At 30.9% G+C, this 25,587-nt stretch overlaps 1 protein-coding gene across 1 annotated transcript; it reads right to left on the bottom strand.

Annotated features, from left to right (window-relative positions):
• Positions 1 to 7,034: 7,034 nt before the first annotated feature.
• Positions 7,035 to 25,516, bottom strand: LOC140054343 (lipase maturation factor 2-like). Its single transcript, XM_072099295.1, has 14 exons — positions 25,343 to 25,516; positions 21,900 to 22,159; positions 21,258 to 21,509; positions 19,801 to 19,953; positions 19,147 to 19,276; positions 17,843 to 17,974; positions 17,280 to 17,385; positions 16,177 to 16,276; positions 14,602 to 14,787; positions 14,308 to 14,362; positions 11,322 to 11,435; positions 10,336 to 10,426; positions 8,789 to 8,900; positions 7,035 to 8,363 (listed from the first exon to the last, which is right to left on the bottom strand). The coding sequence occupies exons 1-14, from the start codon at positions 25,434 to 25,436 to the stop codon at positions 8,214 to 8,216; spliced, it is 1,935 nt and encodes a 644-aa protein (XP_071955396.1). The 5' UTR covers positions 25,437 to 25,516; the 3' UTR covers positions 7,035 to 8,213.
• Between the last annotated feature and the right edge of the window lie 71 nt (positions 25,517 to 25,587).

Below are 25,587 nucleotides of genomic sequence, written 5' to 3'. Positions count from 1 at the left end.
GCTGCAGGAAAAACTCGCTGATATTAAACTAGACGTTGTGCTTCTATTATACGTACTTTACACTATAGAGTAAAATGAGTTTCTATATTCATGAATAAATCAAAAGTAAAGCCACTGGGCCAACGATAATTTGTTTATTAACGAGTATTTTACAGTTTTTCAGTATAAATAAATATAATAAAAGAGTTTTGTACAATAATGATCGGTGTCGCGATTTCACCAAGGCATATAAACCAACCTACTAAACAAAATGTTCGCGTACTGGTTTATTTGTGGTCAAGTAGATGCGAAAATATCATTCGTTATGGTTATTTACATATCAATTGCTACACTGTAGTTATAGTACTGATTTTAGATTATTCTTATATCTGTTGATAACGCAGACCTTTGTCTTGACACAATAGGTGTAATTACATGCGTCAACAAACACATGGAAACTATTGAATTTAATTAAATGAAACGGTGAATATAATTATAAATTCCAAATAAACTGATATTTTGGTATTGAAACGTATGTTAACACCAGCATGTAGTTGAAAACTGCAATATATTAATATAAACATTGCTATTTTGTGTGTTAATGAAATATTCAATCATTTTGTCAACTATGTGAAGTTAGCCTGCTCGTCAGCGATATACAAGTAAAGGTAAAGTCTTTTTACAGTCGGTCGTCAAGGAAAGGTCTGATAAATTTAGGCATACATATAATATTGCGGATTATTATGATACACTATCAGTGTGATTGGTCAAATTAGTTTAGTATGCATTGCGGTCAAATTATGCGTGTTGAGCGTAGACCCTACTAAGAAAGAAGACAGCATTTACAAAAATTGAGAACACCTTCAAAGCTACAAACAATATGGTAAAAAGGCAATAAAAGTCTATACATACTATCAATATCGTTACAAATTTAAAAAGAGACTTCACACACTATTAAAGATCCCATGATCAACGTAATAGTTACTCTTTAAATAGGCCTATATGACTTAAGGCATAACATGTGAACGATACTAAAAATAAAAAATAGATTTATTAGAATAACAGTATACGTCTTTATTATATTTTTATTAATAGCAAATGGGCCTACGTCAAGAAATTAGAATGTAAACTAAGCCACATCAATCAAACATAATCTAAAATTAAACAAAAACACAGATTTATAAAATGTTCCGGATATTAGTCCCGTTACAATACGCATTATATTGCACGCAATCATTACAGTTCAGCGGTGTTTCAATCATTCTTGCAGAAAGCTTTCTGTGTGGAAGGCGGAGGATAGGTAGATCAATTCATTCAACGTGATCACCCGGATGATAATTGATTTTACTATTATTAAGAGTTTTTGCAATTCATAGCTCATCACATAGTAGTCGACTGGCTCACATAGATAACGTTGAGTTATCGCTTGGACACAACATTTACTTGGATTTATAAAAGACGCAACTCCCAACATGGAAAAGCAACTTCTCTGCTGCTTTACAATGGTTATGGTAAATAATATTCTAGCTGCTAGTGGGAATCACTGTGAAGCAAATTCTACTTACAGCTGGACAATCAACAATTCTTTTCCGCATAATGAAAGTTACTCTTTACCGCATGGAATGTCAAAGACAATTGCTCTGGTTACAAAAGTTGAAGACTGCGCTTACGATTGTTACTGGTATCCCGAATGCCGTTCCTATGTCTACGAGGAAAGAACTTCTCTATGCTATATATTTGCGATAACTTCTGATGACGAAGTATTACGTTATTTGCCCGGCTACACATACTATTCTAAGGGCTATTACTACTTCTAAATAAGTATTATTTTTTAACTTTTGCTATTAGCCCGACATCAAGAAAGATGGTTGATAAGCCAACTACCAATTTTTCAGATCGATTTGTAATCTAGCAGTCAATTGTTATTATTTTATATTCGGAAGCAAAGATAGTCTATACAGCCAAGCATTATGTTGAACATATTAATTTATACAAGGTACATTTGTGACATATGTTAATTACTTACATCAGATGAGATTCAAACTATGCATTCCTGCGTTATATGCAGACTCATTTGAGAGGACCGGAAGCAATTAATTTTGTTATCTAAAGATGTATTGTTACCCTGAAAAATAATTCTTGAAATTTGTTTTAATATGCCATTTTAATGTCACATAATAATTCAATTTCATCTGAAAAACTGTAAGTTAAAGAAAAATAAGTCAAATTATTTGTCAGACAATGGAATTTTGTTATATTTAACCGTATATTTTGTCCTTTACAAGTGAAATCATAATTCTAATGAAATGATTAACTTTAAAAAAAACCCGGAAAATGACCTTTTTTGGTCCGATTTTAATAATCTTTATTTTCCATGTTTTTGGGAGACAATGTATCTTTAAATAGGCGAAGACTGTGATTTCGGCTTAGGCTACAATGCATTTTGTAATTGAATGCAATATGCAATACCTTTTAGATTGATCAGAAATTGTACAATTTACTTTTAATTACTATAGGCTTAGTAATAACTTTTAAATTGTAGAATTAACTACTATTTGAAATCAGTATATAATAAAAACAGCAATCGAAGATTACATACCTCCTTCAGGCGCTACGTTGCAAAATTAAAAATAATTAAGGCCCGTTTCTACATTTTTATTGTTTAAAATACCGAACTAACGTGTGATCAGACAGGGAGTTTAATGTTTATTGTTATACAAAAAGTATGTTGTTCAGTTGGTAACCACAGATCAAAAGTTGACCATCATCCCACAGCAAAATGGGTATGGACTGGGATCATGGTTATTGATTTAAATTTGGTAAATATCCGTCTAAAATTAAAGTAAAATATTACAAAGTCTGAATTGTCTCCAAAATCAAATGGAGTCTTATGGTATATATCAGTTTTTTAAATTTGGTAAGGATCCGTCTTTAGTTTTCACGTTTTCCTGCTAACAAACACATATCCACACAAAAACAAATAAATATCGCATACAAAAATATAACCTACATAATAGTATAATATTTATAATCATGATTATAATCAGTGTCAATCAGAAGCAAGTTTTGCCAGAAAGATTTGCCGGACTAAATCGACTCCAAACGGTAATAAAAATTATACATCAAATAAACACAACCAGAAGCTATTGTCAATGGATAGAAATAGTACACATTATCTGACTTCTTTGTATTTATTAGATTAGTTACATCGTATATAGTATATCAATAATTCGGTATTTCGCTTAATTTGCCGGACTTCTACATAGGACAATGAAAGCACGTACGGGCAACGAAAGTAATTTAACTACCACAATATTCGCTTGTGACCGGTGAAATTACTTATTGCATTACATCCTAGTGGAAGTAAGGTTATACACTTAATAGGATAAAAAATACCAAATTGAAGTGTGATATAGGCCTACTATAAATGATATATTTCAATACACAATATAAATAATACTTTCCTTATACAAGAAAGTTAATGTTGATAATTGCTTACTTAATGATGCGCAGTCAATTAGTGTAGTGGTATGCGCATCTCACTTTAACGACAGTAATAACACTACTGCAATAAGTCTAAGTTATAATTGGCATATAGAATCATTATTTTTTGTTGTATAAAAACCATTTATTTTTATGATTGGTCTTACTGTGTACTAATTGCAGTATATAAGCTTCGGAAATTGGTTAGTTATGACAGAGTAGATTGCAACATATTCATTTCGATAACTTTGTTGTAGTTCTAGCCAACACGGAAATGTGGAAAATATTATTTTACTGTTTTCTGACAATTCTTGCATCAAACACAGTTGCCTCGCATGAGAGTTTCTGCGAAGGAGCAGGGGCCGTTTACAACTGGAATGTTGACCCAAGCGTTACGCACACGTACAGTTATTCTCTAGATCATAATACTTCAAAAACTGTTGTTCGTGTTGCAGACTTGGAAAAATGTGCGTATGAATGCCACTGGTTTACAGCGTGCAAGTCGTATGTTTTTAAGAACGTTGACAGATTATGTTATATCTTCAATGTGACTGCACCACCAGCTCCGTTAGATTATATGCCTGGGTTTGACTACTACACTAAAGGATATTATTATCTGTAGTAAAAATACAAAAAAAGCTAGCAAGATTATGAAGCAGCTGGAACAGCACAAATGAACTGCATTCAACACGGATGAACATCTCTACACACATTACGGCAACAGTAAAAACAGTTGTTCTTTTTAATCTCTTGCATTTGGCAAACGGAATGATCTAAAAAAAAGATGGAATCCCATGCCTATGGTGACAATGAACTAAAGGTAACTATACACCTGATATTCGCGGGTTGAAATGCTGTATTATCAACACTTGGCGATTATTTAGTATTAGTATGTGGAGACAACACTTTGCAGAATCGAGTAAACTATAAGGAAATCCATCCGTGTCAAATCAAGATCCAATTCATTCTTTTAAAGAACGGCGTTTCCTCTAACTTACGTAACATCAACAAATTACGGAAACCAAAGTCTTTAATATAGATTGTAAAGTCTCAACGACAACCCAGTTTTTAAAAATATAATACTATACATGTTTTGGAATAATGATATCGTCTGCTCATGAACTAAGGATACTAAAAGACTGTCAGTAGTGGTTATGTCACAAAATATCTCTTATAGAGTATTAGTTATATAGCTACTGGTTGGACACTGAACTATACAGACCGTACTGCTTTATCGACAGCGTACAAAAAGAATTCGATTACTAATTGTAAACGATTACAATAATAGGCCTATATATATATATATATATATATATATAATATATATATAATCCAAAATCAAATTACTGAAAATGGCAATGTTGATGGTATCAGCAGTGACTGGATGGAGATACAAATAAAATAAGCAAAAATCAAAACGATAAAGTAAAACAGCCAGACCTTTCGAGCAAAACATCGGTGCAAGTAATATATATAATGATATTCGGTTTTGGAAGAAAAGAACATACAGACTTTAGAGACCTGTGTGACAAAAACAATGGATAGGCCTATTGTTAATTATTTGTTGTAAACGGTACAGTTATGAATGTTGCTTTTTAGATAGATATAAGTTTTAGCTACCAATGAACGGTAAAACAAGTGAATAATAGAAACATTCCAAATAAGGTGATCAGAAATTGTACATTGTAAAATTCAATTATATTTATTTTAGTAATATTCAATATCGTAATAAAAGCAAAACACGTTATAGCTCGTTTAAAGATATAGAGGGGAAAAGTGTATGTATATTTCTATTGCATATTATAAACACGTTGTTTCTTACGGGATCAGACCGACACACTACAAAAACTAGTTAAGTAGACGATGATGATGAAAATAGATTGAAGCACAGAGTTAATTTTAATTTTAGATATATTATGCAGATATAATGTATTATTGTATGGTTGTGTTAAGTTATCACATAATCTTAGGCATTTTCAATTAAAATAAAATGAACTCACGGTACAGTAGAACAAAAAATTAATATCAAAAAGTGTATACGTAAGTCTATAATTCCATAAGGATACTAGAATTGTAGTTTTAATTATATGGCCTCAATAAAAAAAACACGTTGAGTTGTTTTTGTAAATATAATATTAGTCTGGCATTTTTTCATTATGTATTTGGTCTTTTTTTATATTTAGATTTATCAAAAAACAAAAAATGAATTGGGGTCACCCAACCTCTATTCAGTTTACACCATAAAACAAGGAAAATAAACAATAAATATAAAGAACATAATTAATAATTATATAATAATTTTATGAGGTGAAAGATGAAATTATAATTTCACGAGGCGAAGGCAGAGTCAAAATAGAATTTTATATTTCACCGAATAAAATTATTTCTAACAGCGCACGAATATAAAACATTCATTATTTGTATTCTAAGTAGATTCGTGTCATTGCCATTGTTCTGATCTTTTTGTGAAGAAACAGTAAAGTATAGAGTTTTTAAAATATGGCGAATTTGTAGGGGTTGTAGAGGAGGTGTATACCTCTGGGTTTTTATTTGACTTGATGAGGTTAATAAAACAATAAGAACAAGGAGACTTTTGCAAATGTTCATTGTGTGCGTCGCTGCTTCCGTTCGCAGAAAAACAGACTGGTTGCTGCTGCTATTGGATTTCACGTAGATTGTCTTTTCGTAAAAGCGAGAATTTCCTATACCGGCTATTACACGTCATGTGATCAACAATCGTCCAAAGAAATACTTAATAATATTAAGGTGTTATATAAAGTGCAACAATTAATTAATTTTGCTATCCTTTATAGTTGGAATTTAACCTGTGTCGGCCAAAATATGTCATTTCCAAAAAATCTCCTCGTATCTTAGTCTTATTACCTTTATCAAATCAAATAAAAAACCAGAGCTATACACTTCCTCTACAACCCCTACAAATTCACTATATTTTATTAACTCCATACTCTTCGGTATATAAGTATATAATCAATATTGTAATATATTAAGTATACTATACTATACATTTCGTTATTCAAAATTACGTTTGAGTATACCGATATATTGTTATGCTGACGATACCTATAAAGTACCCTTTCTTATAAGACAATGCCTGCAAATTAGTAATTTCAACCTAAAAGATATGAGAGTTTTATTAGGACTGTGCGATTTGTGCTCTACTTGTTCATATAGGTTCTGTTAATTGGATTGCTGTATTCCCAATACACAATCAATATTACTGATTTATTACTAACACAATACATACAGTATATTAAGTGAAGTAGGCAGGAGCAGATATGCTTTGTTATACATAATTGCATATAGCTTTGTTGGCATGGCATGTAACTAGTGGGCGTAACTAACTAGGAGTTTTAATGAAGCGTTTGGCTAGGGGACCCTCTGCGCATATTCAAATATCCCTCAGTGATTGTCTGATAATTATCTTTGATAAAAATAGGTATATTGACAAATCAACGTTCAATCTACGCACACATGAAAATAATTACCTATTGATAGTATTGTGGAAACATGTCTTCAGTCACAAACACATCATTGAACCGTATTACTCTCTAAATTAAACCATATTTATGAATATTCATCTTTTTATTAGTTGTATCTTAGTAACACTACTAAATGGAAAACATTACAATAAAATAAATTAGGTATGAGGAAATGTTTGATGTTAAAATGTTTATTTGTAATATTTTGCTTCCGTGAAAATATAGTAGTTACGTACTACTGTGTACCAACCGTTTTAATTAACACGCCAATCATGATCTTGACGTTATTATCGGTAGCTCACCATTATGCCGAACCGTTATGAAAAGATGACGTGATAGCGTCGAATATAAAGTTAATCATAATTATATCGACCGTGATAACGTGCTACCGGTAAAATAGAGGTTGATCATTACGTCGACCGTGACAACGATGACGTGCTACCGTTAAATAGAAGTTGATCATTACGTCGACCATGATAACGATGGCGTGCTACCGTTAAATACAAGTTGATCATTACGTCGAACATGATAACGATGGCGTGCTACCGTTAAATACAAGTTGATCATTACGTCGACAATGATAACGATGATGTGCTACCGTTAAATACAAGTTGATCATTACGTCGACCATGATAACGATGGCGTCCTACTGTTAAATACAAGTTGATCATTACGTCGACCATGATAACGATGACGTTCTACCGTAAAATAGAAGTTGATCATTACGTCGACCATGATAACGATGACGTGCTACCGTTAAATACAAGTTGATCATTACGTCGACCATGATAACGATGTGCTACCGTTAAATACAAGTTGATCATTACGTCAACCATGATAACGATGGCGTGCTACCGTTAAATACAAGTTGATCATTACGTCGACCATGATAACGATGGCGTGCTACCGTTAAATACAAGATGATCATTACGTCGACCATGATAACGATGGCGTGCTACCGTTAAATACAAGTTGATCATTACGTCGACCATGATAACGATGGCGTGCTACCGTTAAATACAAGTTGATCATTACGTCGACCATGATAACGATGATGTGCTACTGTTAAATATAAGTTGATCATTACGTCGACCGTGATAACGATGACGTGCTACCGTTAAATAGAAGTTGATCATTACGTTAACCGTGATAACGATGGCGTGCCAATAATAAAATCATTTAAACAATGAATCAAAAAAAAAATACAACAACCATTGTAACCTTTATTACATTAAATGTCAACAATCGATATTACAAGAAGTTTAGGCACACCCCTGTAACAACCAACGAATTTACAAACAATGACGCGCTCAATTTCTCCACATACGTTCTTGTAACAGATAATAATTTCACCAGAAATATGTTGTCATTTCCACTATCTAATGGTCTACTAACGTCCTCCTGAAAAAAAAACACCAATATAAATAATATATAGTAAGACAAACGTTTATATAAGTGGATAAAGCTATGTTTACACTGTCAAACTAATGTGGCATCATCGTGTCCATATATGACCACATCAGATTTTAAAAGTAAAGTCACACAATAAGATAAACACAAGCTATAAAATAGTTAAAATAAATGCATTTCGTTTCTATTAAATATTTTGTGAATTGTTCTTTAGAGTTTATTATACGAAACTTACAGACGTTTCTCAAAATATGAAACAGTTATTGTGTTGTAAATAAAGAATTTGTTCTACCATGGTGATATTTCAGATTGTTGGCATCAACACTGATTTCAGTGTGTATTTTGCTGTGTCTTAAAGATTATGATGAAATACTGTCAATAACTTTGGCTAATAAATTATGCTTTTAATGCAGTACCTGAATTAATCCAGTTTGTGTAAGAATATCTGTGAACTGTTTCATTTCTAAATGAACTATGGGAAGATATTCCTCTTCGTTTTCCCTTGTCCACCAATCTTTTTTACTTGAACTGAATGAGAAAGCATTTAAAATTGACACATTTAACACATTGTTTTGCGATACCAGATTGTGTAGAGTGTATTTTTTCTCTAATTATGTTTCTCACTACACAGTACATTTGTAGTACATAAATATATATTTTTAAACTCTGGTAAGGATGTCTTATTGGTTTAAAACAAGTAACATTATACTTTTAAAATGTAATATTACTAAACAAAAGGTAGAATCCTTCTTTGGAATGTCCCCTGAATATGGGTGTCCCAAAAAATGGAGTTCTATTATAATTTGTTTTATTGAGGGAACCCTTTTCCCCGCCAAACAAGGGGAATATATAATTATGTTTTAACACTATGGCCAACCTCTACTTAGGGGACACTTTTGTAGTGTGCCAAATGATTGATTGAACCCCCAATAAGAGGACAATATTTTTGTTCACAAAAACAATAAAAAGACCAAATAATTATATTAATTTAATATCACCATTATTACAGATGTCATAAATAATTATATGATAATAATTATGATACTTTCTCTGGTTTGACAGTTTTCATTTTTTAAATGTTCAATTATTCTTAATTTCTTGAGTCCTGTTCATTTTTCCTATTAAGGGGACAATTACAGTTTTTTGTTAGTGTCAGTACCCCTTATTGTTCAATTTGGTATAATTCATTTTGTTTTTTTTTTCACGAAAACCCCAATTAAGGAGACAATTACAGTTTTTGTTAGTGTCACCCTTACTGTTCAATTTGGTATAATTCATTTGGTTTTTTTTTCACGAAAACTCTTATTGAGAGGACAAAATGTTAGGTCCCTAAATAAGGCTTCTACTGTATTTTAAAAACAAGTCATATGAGACTACTGTAGACATTAGTATGGACTTATAAGGTTAAATTTCTTTTATTATTTACCAAGCTTTGTAAAGTATGCTTACATTTCTAAAGACATTCATTAAAATGAAACGCTTATGGAAGGCTCCTTAGAATTTGCGGCTGTTATGAGTACAATGGCTTTTGTACAGTCAAGGATGGCACTCCATTATGCTTTTTAATATTCTTTTTTTTTAATAATCCTTGAAAGCTTACAATTACAGCTTATGAAACAATAACCTTTGAATATTACTAAAAATGTTAAGATACTATAGATGGAACCTCATACTACAAGATAAAGAGAAACAACATTGGAATTAGGAATACAGTAAATAAGCATTGAAAGAAAAGAATTTCTAGAATCGAAATAAAACATTAAAACAAATAAGTATGAGATTGACGAATGTAGCATTGAAACAAGGAATCATGTGATAGAACAGAAGAATGTAGAATTAAAATTTTATGAGATAGATTAGAAGAATGTAGCCTAGAAATTAAAAAAACATTGCAGAAAAAGAAAATATGGGACAACAATAACACTTTTTCAGTGCAAATGAAAGTTCAAACAATATTACTTACTTGTAGGGAGTGTAATGATATGTGTAGCGTTTGGCACGGATATATTTTGGTGGCTTATCTGGAAATGGTGATTGTCCAATTAGATTCATAACTATAAGTGAAAAAAGCAATTTTTGTTTTATTAGTTTTTGCCTAAAATAGAAACTGTTAAGTAAACTATTTTCTCATAATGCAATGCAAAATAGTTTATTGAAATCAACTATAACTTTAGGATTGAATAAATTAATTATTGTATTTAAGGATATATGCTTGAATAGAAAAATTTAACATTGAAATTAAGAGTACAGCTATGATTGAAACAAATATAAATTGAATCAAGTAATTTATCAAGGAATATTTGATTTAATAACAAAATTTCTTAAATTACTTGAAAAGATATTGCATTTATAAAGCTGATCCATTGAGAGAATGGGTCTGTGCAGTATAGCGTTCCTTGTTATCCAGAAATACGCATTCCACACTAATTACTAGAATTTACACATGATATTCAAAACATAAACCGTAGCAGCAACATTCAGTTGACTATAGGTAAAAAACATTCATGACCCAGCCTGGCATAATCCTCAATGTTTATATTTAAAATGGCCACATGGGTGTAAACTATCATAGTACATATTTAGCATCATCAGGAAGAGCTGCCTTCTCAATTGGACCATATTTGGTGTTAGGAGTGTGGCTTATTCACAAAAATTATAAAAATATTAGAAATCAAGGAAATTTGCATATCTTTTCTCCATCTACATCTTTGTATTAACCCTCCCACTGTGTGGTTAATTAACTGAGGAAGTTGCTGTTACAATACAGTTAATAAAATAAGACCGCCAAGTATAAGTTCGCTTATAGTTGATTTCATACCTTTATCAATGTAATAAAAACCAAATAAAATATTTTCTTTTCTTCTTTCAATAAAGGAAACATTAGAAGATTTCGTTTCCAGATAAGTTTACATGGACCAATTGAGATAAAAATATAGATATGAATTTTACCTTCAGGCTTCCCTTGTAATAGTCGGTAGACGAGATTCAAGAACCATGGATTGTAGTTATAGCTACCAAGAGAAGCAAACCACATTTGCCAATCCAGTCGAGGCTGGTGTGGAGCTAGAAAATATAAATTAGAAGTACTAGAAAGTTAGAGTACAGTGCGTAGAGATAAGGGCTATGGAGGTTAAATTTAACCTACGACTATTGGTTTGACAGTAAGCCCCTAAAGCCTGTTTTCCACACATCAAATTTGTTTAGCGCAGAAAACAAATTTGTGATACCCTTTTCAACAAATAGCTGCGATTTTCATTTCCATCGCGTGTCTGATGAGCGTTTTGTTTTACATGAGTGCTCATGAACGCTTCATACTTTATTTCCTAAGTTCTGTTTGGTTGCGATTTGTTTTAGCTTCGCAAAAAGTAGAAAAAACTGTAGAATTTGTCACAGAGAAGGTTTGTAAGATGAAAACATTAATCTGCATGCATAGTGGAAAATAGGCTTAAAAAACTTCCTAATGATCTAATTTGTCATATTTTGTTTTTCTCTCCTTAAACGTTTTATGAATTTCAGAAGAGTTATAAATACATTTTGTAAAGGTAAATTATCATTATCTGTATTTATAACAAACTGTAATATAAAATACTGTATTAAAATCATTGAAAAAATGCATTTATCAATATATTTAATATGTCCATAGTTGCCTTTTGTTCAATTGTTGCAAACATATTGTGATGTCAAATGAAAAATTGTAATTCTTTACATCATTTTAGATTAATAGCTCCCTGATGTTTTATTAGCAGTACAATAACAGGTTGACATAAAAGGAAAAAATATTTTTGTTATACCAAATCAATATTAACTTGTGTACATTTTCAAATAATGCAATTGCTATTTAATTCCATAGCTCAATTTAGCTTCAGTTTCTAATTTATACACAATTTTTCAAAAAGCCCTAAAAACACAAGCACGCTTATTTAAAATCTGCAATAGGCATTCATTTGAAATATACAATAGGCATCTATTTAAAATCTACAAAAGACATCCATTTGAAATCTACAATAGCCATCTTTTTATTTAAATACATTTTTGCTTAATTTTTTCCTACGAAAACATTAAAAACCTTTGGTGCAGTATGATGGACGTTCGACTTCTAATCACAAGATCGGGATTTTGAGTTTATTCCTCATCACATTGCTTGTATCCTTTACTGTAGGCATGACATTTTACTTATGTTCGCCTTTCTTAGCTCAGGTGTACAAATGGGTAACGGCGTATAATATGAAGCGCAATATAAGAACAATGTTTAATATTATACCCATGTGGTATCAAAATAAACGTAATTGTTCTGGGAATGTTTTAAATTACATTTGAAAACTATCTTGGAGGGGTTGTAGGTTGGTTGGGAGAGGATATCAACATGATAACAAGTGGACAGAGGTACAGGTTCTGGGGTTGGGCATTTATTCTAGTTGTTTATACAGGTATATTAATTTATTTTTTTATTCTTTTTAAAAAAAAATCTAACGAGAAAATGAAATTGCCTAAGTTGCATAGCGACGAATATAATGAAATTATCCACTGTAAATTGAAATTAGATATACTCGCGAAATACCATTAAAATTAGTTTTGATTATTTGATATCTTTCTCCCATTATAATAATTTTTATTATGATTATTATAATATAAGTTGTATATAACATATATTTATATAGTACGTTTGCTTTTTTAGGGACATTGAGTATGAACATAAAAGGTAACATTATCTGTAATGAATTGCCATAAAACATACCACATTAAATGAATTATAGTGTATCGATTTAAATTTGAGAGAATTTGTATCATTTTCCAGTGTTGAAATCATGTCATGCAAGCCATTAGATCAATGGAAAATAGCATTTCATTAAAACTTCATTTAAACTGATTCTGTATTGTATCTTGCATTCTTTTCATTCAGTATCTTTAACAAATTCTGTATGTGCGTCACATTATTTTTTTATGTTAATGTATTACACGCATTCCACAAACAATTTCATTGATGCATTACAATGGCTGTATAGTTCACCGGGGTAACCCCCTACTCGTATCAAAAGATGTACTATTAAAGTTCTTTAAAGTACACATGAGCATTTCGTGACACACAGGACATACGATTTACTCATTCTAACACCAAAACAATGGAGCAAGAGTCTCAAACATTTGCCATACGGTTGTGGATTAAGGTTGTCTTAATTGAGCACAGAAGAGAAATAACCCTATTTAAAATATTTGAGTGGCCATACGATGTCTCAACCAAAAATGTTACATGAATTCATATTTACAACACATTGGCTTCCATAATATGTAAAAAAAAAACAGGTGGTCATAATCCATCTTAAGGATTCAAAATAGGCATGTTTTTTCATAAATGTGCATTAAATTAGCTATTTTTATGTGCACGATTTTTAAAGTGTAATGTGCATGTGTGCTGTTATTTTGCATTTAAACTTTATAAAAATAAATTAAATCTATTAAAAGGTATACCGAACAGAAATTAATTGCAAAAATGGTGTTTCTATGCCACTTAGGTGCTTTACGCAGGAATAAGTGTGGGTAACGCAAACAAATTGTAAAATTTAGAAATGCTCAACATTTCCTGAAATGTAAACATTTTTTGGATTTTAACATTTTAAATGCACTTTTTGTGAAACACAATTTTTAATCCATAGAAAGTTGACCTTTATTATGAAATAAAGTGTCAATATAAAATTACTTGGTTTTTAATCTATGATAAATTACTGAAATAAAGTCAAGTTGAGCAACTCTGATGTCATTTAAAAACATGAGGTGCACAACTTCACATAAATGTCGATATGTTGACTAAGTTAACCAATGTGCGGATAACTAATTATTTGTAAAGTTTCAATAATCGCAATATTTAGCGTCGATTATAACGTCTATTGCATATCCATCATTTTACTATTATTATTCAGAAAGTATCAATTCTCCTTACCAACAAATGGTGGTGCAACACTTAGGTTTCCAGGTTTATAATGGAATTCATATGCCTACAGGAAATAAAGAAAACTAGCTAGGTTAGGCCTAAAGATAGTCCACAAGAGGAAACTCAATGTAAACTACTTTGCATTTTTTCTCTCTTTTTATCATAATTTACCATAAAGGGTACATTTAAGACAAATAATGACCTGGTTTAATGTTTTTAAATTACTGCATCATTTTTACAAAACGTCAAAAATAGTAGGGATAGTGTCTTTAACACAAAACTTCTCTCTATCATCATATTTACTTTCCAGCCTTTAAATTCATGATTACTGCCTTCTATAATAATCTCTGGTCTTCCTCCAACGCCAGTCATCCGTCGAAACAATCCGTAACTGTTTGTAATTTGTAGATAATCTGTCTTCTGATGCCACTCGGATACTACTGGCCAAAGATTGTTACGAGCTGTGTTCTCAACTGCTGTATGTGGAACCTAGAGATCAAATCAAACAATTATATTTACGTTAAATTACAACACATGATTATGACAGACTGGCAGTCTCAATTTGAAAATAAAAATACTATGAAAGGACAATGATTCTGTAATGCATGGTATTTAATAATAATAACAATACAAGTAAAAGTTTATAAAGTGCTGTTTACTGATTGTCCCAGTGGTACAATACAACAATTATTGAAACCTTTGAGAATTTAGAAGTGACTTGAATTGCTTGAGAGATTGGCACTGATGGACGGCAAGTAGAAGCTGGTTTCAAACCAATGATAAGGTTAAAAAAAACAATGGGATATTAAAAGATTTATGTTATAATGTAATCCATAATTCAGCTACGGTACGCTAAATCAGCTTATACCAATGATGTTCTTAGTCAGTTGCATGGTCGAACAGTATATTAAAGCTCTATCTACACTATCAAACTTTATGTGACAACAACAAAATGTGATGACAAAAAAATGTGATGTGCCCATATATAGATATGATGATGTCATTTCACAATCATATTTGGGCATATCACTACAACATTTTGGTACATCACACTTCACACACCATCAAACTAGTTTGATAGTGTAGACAGATCTTTCGACTAGAGAATATAAGAAAGTTGAAGACTAAAACTTATCAGTAGAGTGGAGCCCCGATCTTCTCAATACCAAAACTTTAGCAGCCAGAGCAAAAGATAACGGTACCCTAGATGGCGAAAGATTTACTGTATGGTGTTTTTTAAATGGATAAGAAAAGAGCATTGATTTAAGAGTAAAGTTTATGTTTTGACACAAAATAAGATTAAATCCTGTTGGTGCAAACAATCAGAACTGATGAGGAATGTTCAATTCAGGCATATTATTCCTCACTGTATGTTATAAAAAGTAATTTTAAGTACTAAATGAATATAATGTTACTTTAATGTTTCTTTTACAAGATTAACTGTCTACACAATCAGACTAGTTTGACAAAAAAGGTATGTCCAAATATGGTAGTGATATACCCAAATATAGTAGTGATATGACATCATCATGTCTATATGCCCACATCACATTTTTTTGTCACATAAAGTTTAATAGTGTAGACAGAGCTTTAGAAATAATGTTTCAATAACTGGCTCTAAAATACTGTATGGATTAATCTCTCTATAAAAATAAAACTTTATTATATTTCAAAAATCTGTATGTTTCCTTTAATCATCTAAACACACATATGTTTGATGTGCTAATATTAAATTGTATATTTTTTGTTTGTTTGTTGTATATCATTTTTTTTATGTATCATATGTATTATTTTGGAAATGTTTTCGCATCTACTTCCAGTTATTGTTGTTGAATGAATGTAAATGAATATAGATTCAAGAACAAACAGCTAACTTACTAAACTTATTGTAAACATATAAATTGCCACAGCTGAGATGAGCACACATTGAATTGTTGACCATATCTTAGCTACTAAAGATTTTTCATGAATTATACACCTGTAACAAGAAATTGATATCATGAAGTATCATAAGCAATTTTATTCTATAACGTTGATGTTCCTTGCAACGGTAGTCATGTGATGCCATTTTGACCAATCACGTTTACATATAAATATAGGCTATATAATATTACACTTTATTGCACACTGCTTTAACTGTACTTACAGTATTTATTATTATTGTAGCCAGACATTTTGTTTGGTCCTAAAGGTGTCCCTCTAAGAGGGGTTCTGTTGTAGTTAAAATAATCAATATTATCTTTATTCTTAATGCCTTAATAGCATACTAACAGATGAAGATGTTAAGTGTATCTTTCTATACCAATTAAATGTTATATTCCATAGTTATTGATTTTCAGTTTATATTATTATATTATAGAAATTATAATTTACTGTTATACACTAATAAAAGGTATTGTCGAAAAAGACATTTACGGAAAAAATTCCAGACATTAAATTGTATTTATACATAATCAACAATTAGAAATTTTGTATTATAGTTATTGATTGTGTGGAAAAGAGAACTATATTTATACTGTGTATATTAGAAATTAAAGTTTACTGTAACACGATTTGATAATAAAAAGTAATTAACATCTTTCTTCCGGGTTTAAAGTTCACTATGAACATTACTTTTTTAATTTAAGTAAATGTTTAACTCTGCAAATAAAAACTTTTTGAAGTCAAATTATCTTCTATTTCTAATCTTGAAAAGAATGTCAAAGTTTAAGAAACCAGGGTGGATCCGTGGGTATAGTGGGGACCTAGTTGAATATAAATTTTAGATTCAGATAAATAAATAATTATTTTATAAGGACGGTTTATTGACATTTATACATTTGTGTAATACACGAAAATGCAAAATAAATGTAAACCATTTTTAGACAAACTACATTAAATGTATAATCTCATTAAAAAAGAAAAAAAATGTAATTATGTATGACAATTCCAGAAGGCAAGGGTTAATGGTAAATATTACCATGAATAGTTTCTTAACGTACCTGTATAGAGCTGCTACTATTTCTGATATTAGAGAGACCACAGCTAAGTGTATGGTAAATGGCATAATTCCTTTTAACCATTTAAAGAATGTCGCTTCTGTAAAATCTATTTTTAAAAAAGAGAATAACGTTTTTTGTACAGTATGCATTAAAAAAATCATAACCATTGATAGTTTTGACCACATCATGTTGTAAAAATATAAATGTATTTTATATCAGTCTCATCGAAGTAAACATAATGCATTAACTTTGAAGTGTATTATTCATTTTGTAAAGCCCAGATATGGAGATAAACTAGTGCTACAATATATTATTGTAAACATTTTATACAAATTGGAAGGGCAGATTCCTTGTTACTCTTTGTTTTCAACAAAGCAATGGAAAACACAAATAGAACTAGAAACAACACATAAAATGCCAATCTATTTGATGTGTATATATTATGTTCTCAGTTAATTTTGATTTAAACAATCAAGAAAATTATTTTATAAATTTCAAAACTAAATATACAGTATGTAATATTATCTAAATCTTATAAAACAAAAAGTGTAATATTTACTTACTGATTCGACTTTTAATTGAGAAGTTTGTTGAGTTAATTTTTACATCAAAATAATAAATACTTGCATATAGTATTGCAATATACACAACAGAAGAAACGCATAATGATAAAATCCTGGTTAGCTCATTTTTAACTGGAAAAAGAAATGGTTTTTTTTTGGTATTACTACAATGTTATGTGGATGATTATGATTATGGATGCTATAAAATGCATTACTTTTTTATTGGTATATTGTAAAACATTGCACAATACGATGCATCTCTGAATAGTCATCAACATTTTGAACAACTACAAATGTATTTTCTAGAAAAATTGCCTACAATGATAACCAATTCATCATGATAATGTCTAATACATGCTTTTCTATAATCAGCATCGTTTTCCAATAACAGCCAGCATATGTCTAACTGCAAAAAAAAATGTTATCTATTCTATCAACAACTATTTTATATTTGTTTATATTCACATTTACGATGACTTTGATACAGCATAAATATGCCAGAAAAAACATTGACATTAATTTAGGTTGTCTTCCAGAGAAAATATGATTGTATTTTGACAGAATAAGATGACAATTCAAAATACTTTGTCAATATTACTATTTTCATGATAAATATTAAGGATGGCACGGTACCTAATTTTTGAATGTCTTTTCTTAATGGTGTCTTTAGGAATATTCAACCTACTAAATTAGTATTACTTTTTTAAAAAATACTTCCATATTTCGCCAAATTCACAAGGTCAAGTGGGGAACAGACTTGTTGTATACATAATATTATAGTTGTGAATAAAAAAGGGAAAAACCACTTGAAAAATAACTACACATTTTGGTCTGGATATAGCATGACCCAGATATCGATGCATGAGCTGGCCAACTTTATAGAGTTATAATGTCAAACGATTTGCACAAAGAGACAGTGCCAGACAAGTGCGTACCTATTACTATTCATGATTGTTATTAGGAATATTAATACTGTAGTACCATGCCAGGTAACGTTCAGGAATTAGACGTTCTACTATAGTATCAAATATTGGTTTACCAAGAGTCTGAATATAATAATATATTCTTTGCAAATATTATTTTATTCTGTAGGAGGACAATATATTATGTTTAAACAAAGAATACAAGTCAACCAAGTATACCTGTGTCTGCAACCTGGCTCTGTGTTCATTATTAATAATAATACTATAATTTACATACATGATGTCATGTACATGCCCTCTCTGATAGTAAACTGTATAAAATACTCCAACAAAAATGGCTTTAAAAGTAGAAAATTTACAAGAGAAAACAAAAATTGGTACCTATCTTTGTCTTCTTATGTTGCTCTTTTGAAAAGAATTTATCATCCAATAGTGAAATAGTTAACACAACAGTCAGAATGTTGAAAAAATTATAATTTCCAGTTAGGAAAATTAAAGTCATCAACTTTATCTGAAATAAAACAATGTATCAAATAAATAAAGCTGACGTGACAGACAAACTACACTATTTTCTATAAATAGTTAATCATGGTTAAATAATGAATTATTAAATTAAAAGGGTGGGTGTAGAGGACATACTGTACTGTTTCTATCACAAACTAACTGTATGATGAGAAACACCACAAAAGTACTCATACTGTCTCGAAAACTCCACTAGCTGCATTCATCAATAACAGCAAAGTCAGAAAATCCAATTAAAAACTTTCACTTTAGTCCATAAGGCTCACTTATATTGAACCTGTTTTTGTTTTTATGGAAATTTTATCAAAAACCTCAATTAAAAATTTAGTGTGAATAAAATGTTGGTATTCATCTGATGGTTCTTCTAATAAGTAAGGTTTAGTTTCAGTCACTTTAGATTAGTGAATGTTGTGTACAGTATGTAAAAGTAATATAAAATTAAAAACTAGGATGGTGTTTACATTGTGTCACAAAAGTACAGAATTAGATATACATACACAGTAAACTCCATACCTGCATAAGTGCTGAGAAAATTCGAAGGTTTCTTATTGGTGAAAAGAACAAAAATGGCAGAACAATCTCAATGACATAGACGGCAGCAGTACTGAGAGCATTGAACCATTGGGGTAAGTGATGCATGTACCAAGCCAAAGGTGTCGGAATACACTTTAAGAAAAGCAAATATTATTGCAATTAATTGACAATGACATGGTTTTTACTTTGATTAAAAGAACAAAGTTACATCTATCAACATAAACATATAGTGGAAATAAAAATCTGATTTAAATAAAAAAACAGTTGTAATAAACTGAATGTATTAAAACCAGAGTTCTGAGTTTAAAATGTCTTTTTTTTTAACCATTAGGAATACCAGAATTGATAGAAAAACATTCACTGCGGAGCATTATTCCTCCTCTGTGCGTAATATATATTTAAGAAAAACATATGACATTTTAACAAATTGCAAAAAAATACTAATTGAGATAATTGTGTAATTATTTTTATGATGTGTGATAGGCAGAGGGTTAGTCTACAGTTCGGTATAAAAAAAAAGTAATTTGCATATTGATGACGTCATGTCATTACAGGTATTTTGGATATCATGTTTTTTATCGAATCAATGATAAAACTATATTTTCTATAAGCAATTCTTATGGAATACGTTTTTCCAAATGGATATTGATGAAGATACGTATAACAAATAAAAATATTTAAAAAAAATGAATTATTTTTATTGTTTTATAAAAATTATGCACAAATCAAAGTTTTGGGGCAAAATCGTGAAAATAATGACAGTTTCCAAAAATTCACTATACTGTAGTACAAAATTGTTTCAGAATTTTTTTTTTTGCATGTTGTGATAAACACCATGTTGATCTTTTGGGGCTAGTAAATTTGTGTTGGTTTTAAAATGGCCGCCATTACGCTACTCAAAACAACTTTCCAAGATAAAAATACTATTATATATACTACAGTATACTATATATAATATAACTATAGAGGCGCATTATTTTCAAGACGATAATAAACTATAGAGGGCAGTTTTTTTGGCTGGAAAATTTTTTTAATGACTTGCAAAAATATTCAAGTTCATCGAAAAAATATAGAGGGTGCTATATATTAGAGGCAAATATGATTAAATCATGGTATTTCCGAGTATACGTATTTCAACGACGTCTGTTTATACCCGGTAGTACCAGGTATACGCAGTGAACAGGTTAAATAAAAAAACAGTTTTAATAAACTGAATGTATTAAAACCAGAGTTCTGAGGTTAAAATGTCTTTTTCTTAACCATTAGGAATACCAGAATTGATATTGACCATATGATATTCAAAATAAATGTTTGTTGAATTTGAACAAGCAAATAGTAATAGGATTATTAGTACCTTACTGTATATTTGGTGAGAGTTTTATCTTTATTTGTAAAGTACAAGGGTTTGTTTAATAAAAATTTTAACAAGTCTGTACCTGTGATTCATAATGCCAATCAAGGGCAGTAAGTCCCCACCAGGTTGGACATTGACTTGTTAATTTCACAACACCAGAGGCAAACATCAGTCTGAATAACAGCCATTTCACAAGCCACATTGTTATAGCATCGTGTTGCCTTGGTTTCGGATCCTTCCATTTCAAGATGTTAATAGGTGCAACAATAATTGTCAGGAATCCTGCTTCTAAAAGTAATATATCCCATTGGAACCACATAAATGTCTGACCAGCCTAAAGAAAACATAAAAAGATATATATAAAATATTAGTTGTCATGTCTGGATGACAGCCTATGAAACCATACAAATCTCCAGTACAAGTTACTAAAAAGAAACTGTGCCATAATATTGAATTTGGGTCTATAATTGTATTGTAGTGTAAGGCCACAATGTGGAATATTTAAAAACTGGAAAAAATCAATTTCAACATTAAAAAAAGTATTTGTCAAAAAGATTAAAATTCATATTAAAATGCTTCTCTTCACTCCATCTCTTTTGAGATTGGAGAAATATCCCTTCTTTTCAACAGTAAAAATCCACCTACTTATAAATTGTTGAAATATTATTATTCTAGAACGACCTGCGAAGTTAATAAATTTCAATAAAATTATGAGAATCTGTACCTTGTAAATTGAGTAGTATAAAAACCAGAGGGCAGCAAACATAAAACTGTCTCGCAGTACTTTTGACACCATACAGATGAATGAACAGAGAACTCCAAGAAGGCAAACAAAATCAAACCCTGTTTGAAAGTTTAAACCAATGCGATAAACAAGCCAGAGTATTGTGGGATTCTTATAAAAAGCTTCTTCAGGCGTATCCATTCCTTGAAGTTGGAAAAACTTATTTCTAATTGGTAAAATTCCATCATTGCCGTATAGTCCTGTGATAAAGAGAAGAACAATTCTGTTAAATGTACATTTAGTCTGCTTTTTAAGTAATCAATGTTTGCAGACTCAGATGTTCCTATCTTGTGAGTGAAAAAGGTAAAATATAATAAGCCAATTTTTAATATTGATTTTGAATTAAAACATGATCAATGTTTATTATACTGACTGGACCTTGACTAGATCCTGAAATTTGTTGCAACATTTATTTCCCAGATAACTACTCTATTTGTATTAAAACATATTAACAGAAGATGCCAACCGTATGTATACAGTTTTAATCCTTCTTGTGTAGAGACCTCTTTTCAAATTAACTGGATTGTTTTTCCCATTTACTGCAATACATGTCTAGATATCTATATATAAATTTACGTAAGGGCAAAATTCGGTAAATCGCACGTTATTTCTAGAATGTTTACTCGATGGTATATAAAGTTGGTTAGAATCTCGGTACTGATTTAAACCACCAGATGTAACCCTGTTTACTAATTAAATTGAGTTAGATAATTAGTTATTGACAATTAAAACGAATTTAGGTTGAACGATTTTCCCCAAATAGGGGTGTTTTCCGACCGTAGTATACACTGTTTAATGGATGTCCTCATAAAAACTACCTGCACACAATAATACGAGGATGCTTCGCATTTTCCTATCTCCTCCTACGATAATTGTTTTTAATAGCTGAAAACCGGTTGAACAGCTCGAGTACAGTATCATAATGTTGAAGACATATTTTCAGTATAATTTACCTCAGCCTTGTATAATTTTCAGTTCTTGTTCACCCACCAACGACTACTGTAGCTAACCAGGTAAGCAGGACTACAGACTACACAAACCAAAAATGGTGTTGGTAGTCTATGAGTACTGCGTTTACCTGGATGAACTCCCTCCCACCGCCCCCTCAGACAAGAGGTCTTTAGAAATGATGACGTTGGTACGCTCCCACTAGAGGGTACCAAGGTGGACTGTCTCATTATAGTAGTTGAATTCCACTAAAAAATTCATTTTTTTTTAGCAAAAGGGATAATGTCGGTTTATCCAGAATGATAACCTAATTGTTTGAGGATAATGATAATGCTACAGTTAAAAGTTTAAGGCTGCTACAAAAACTTGTAGCAGGGAAGGAGGCTGAACAGGTCAGCTGAGCGGCGGTGATGGTGAGTGACCAAGAAGTCTTATGCTTTAGTTTTAAGTGCCAAACTGCAGTAGCGCTGGCAGGATGTCCTACGGCCATTCACTACCCAATCAGATTGAAATGTATAGCTCTAGTGGCACACGCACTATGACTGACGCTTGACTTTGTATGTCAATTAGCTGATAGTATGAGTACTTTTACTATAGTATTTATTACGTTCTTTTATATAATTAATTTTGTAATGGACTTTTTCTCATTACAGAACTAAGAATATGAAATACATCAACATTTTTTAGAAAGAATAATAATTAGTTTGAAATCTAATAGAACACAGTCTATAGTATTTGTTGTTTGATTTTGATTATTTGTTAAAAATATAATGTGTATGGTAATAATGCATCTGAAAGAATAAATATTGAGAACAAATGAAAAAGAGTAGATTATCTACAGTATATTATAATTTCCATCAGAAATTGTTACTACATCCAATCAAATCCACGTCTGATATACACACATACTTAAAAAATTACATCATTACAATGACATTGTCATGTTGGATTTTACGAGCTGCGCATTGTGACAAATTCAGCTGGTTCCTCTTTCGTATGTTTTACTGATCAAATCCAGGGGATTCCCGTTTTAAATCTATGCATGTCAGAGATGGATGGTTTCGACGCAATGATGTCGTATAGTCTACGTAGGTCAATAAAATAAACAACGATCGTACATCCACTTTTTATATTCAACTCATTTTATTTTATGAATAAAACATGTGTTGGAAAATCCTGCTGAAAACAGGAATCAGTGAATTTATATATTTTGGAATTAATAAATATTACTATATTATCAGAATATTAATAGTAATATATATTTTGGGTAAATAACCTACTAGGCCTAGGCTAGGGCCAATAATTATATATATCGCATTTTCGTATATTTACGGTTTGCAACAACAAATTTGTTTTTGTACCTATTTTTTTCCCTTGAATCATATGTCGCGAAAGGTTTGGATGAATGCCATATACGCGACCGATTCGAAGCGCGACCGATTTAAAACGCGACCGAAATGATCTGCCACCGGCCTAAATAAACTATACTAACTAGGAGATAGTGCCATTGATAGAGAAAAATGAGACACGACAATGTAATACAGGATTATCGATTTCATTGTGTTTTACTTTAGTTTTTACACAGGAAAACATGGACACAGACAAACTTGGCAATTAAAAATTAATAATGAAAATAAAATACGAACACGTATTTTGTAGCTACAGTAGGTGGCATGATGAGATAAGAAACGAATATTTCAGAGTACAAAAAATACAATACGGTGAAAATTAAAATGTATAGTTTTTACAAATAAACGAAATGAATTGAATTAGGCCTAAGTGATACTAATTGTATGCACCAGGGTACAATAGAAATGATTTATAATATAAGAAACAAAGATTTACTAAAGTGATAATTAAATGTTTTCAGTAAAGAATTATTAACGTCATGTACATTTTTCCTGATATTCCTCTTTGTTCCTTAGGTCACCTAAGCAATGGAAGGAAAAAACGTTTTAATTAAATTTCTTTTTTTTTTCTTAGAATTTCTTCTTTCATAGCCAAACTATTAATACGTCTGTACTAAGAGAGTATTTAACTGTGTCACTGACAGTTGAATTTGTTTTTCGCCAAGACGTCAAGCAAACTAATAAAATACAATTTACTCCATGATACAACTAAACTGGAAACAACAAATCTAATAAATGCAAATTGTAGTGGAATAACGTTAAGAATGATAACACTGTAATGTGTAGTAATAGTCATAAAAATACTATACAACAAAGCATGAGATGCGATAAATAATAATTATTAATAGCAAAAACAATATAGCACGGTCTAATGCGTGAATGGCGCGCCATAGAAATATGTTGTGGCCGAAACGGTCATATGCCGACCTAGCTACTTTACTTATTTATTAGAATAGTAGTAGGCGCGCCTATAGGCCTATACCCATTATAATACTTAATACGCCTAGACACATTGCACAAGCTTACCTGGCGCTTGGTGATAAATTGAGGCAAATGCCATTAAATATACTAATGACATGCACCACAAGAATGCATCTCTGGTAAAAGAAATGGATAACATATTTAACTTTTAAACATGCAAATGAAAAGCCAAAACACAACGTGTACAATGCCGGCGATGATGTTGTGCATTCAGATCTAAAACAACAACAATGAAGAGAGCCACCAACGGTGACGTATAGTGATGCTGCTCTGGGAATAATTATTTCTAA

The sequence above is a fragment of the Antedon mediterranea genome, chromosome 7, assembly GCF_964355755.1.
Source record: "Antedon mediterranea chromosome 7, ecAntMedi1.1, whole genome shotgun sequence".
Classification (NCBI taxonomy): Eukaryota; Metazoa; Echinodermata; class Crinoidea; order Comatulida; family Antedonidae; genus Antedon; species Antedon mediterranea.
This window is presented reverse-complemented; position numbering and strand designations above follow the sequence as displayed.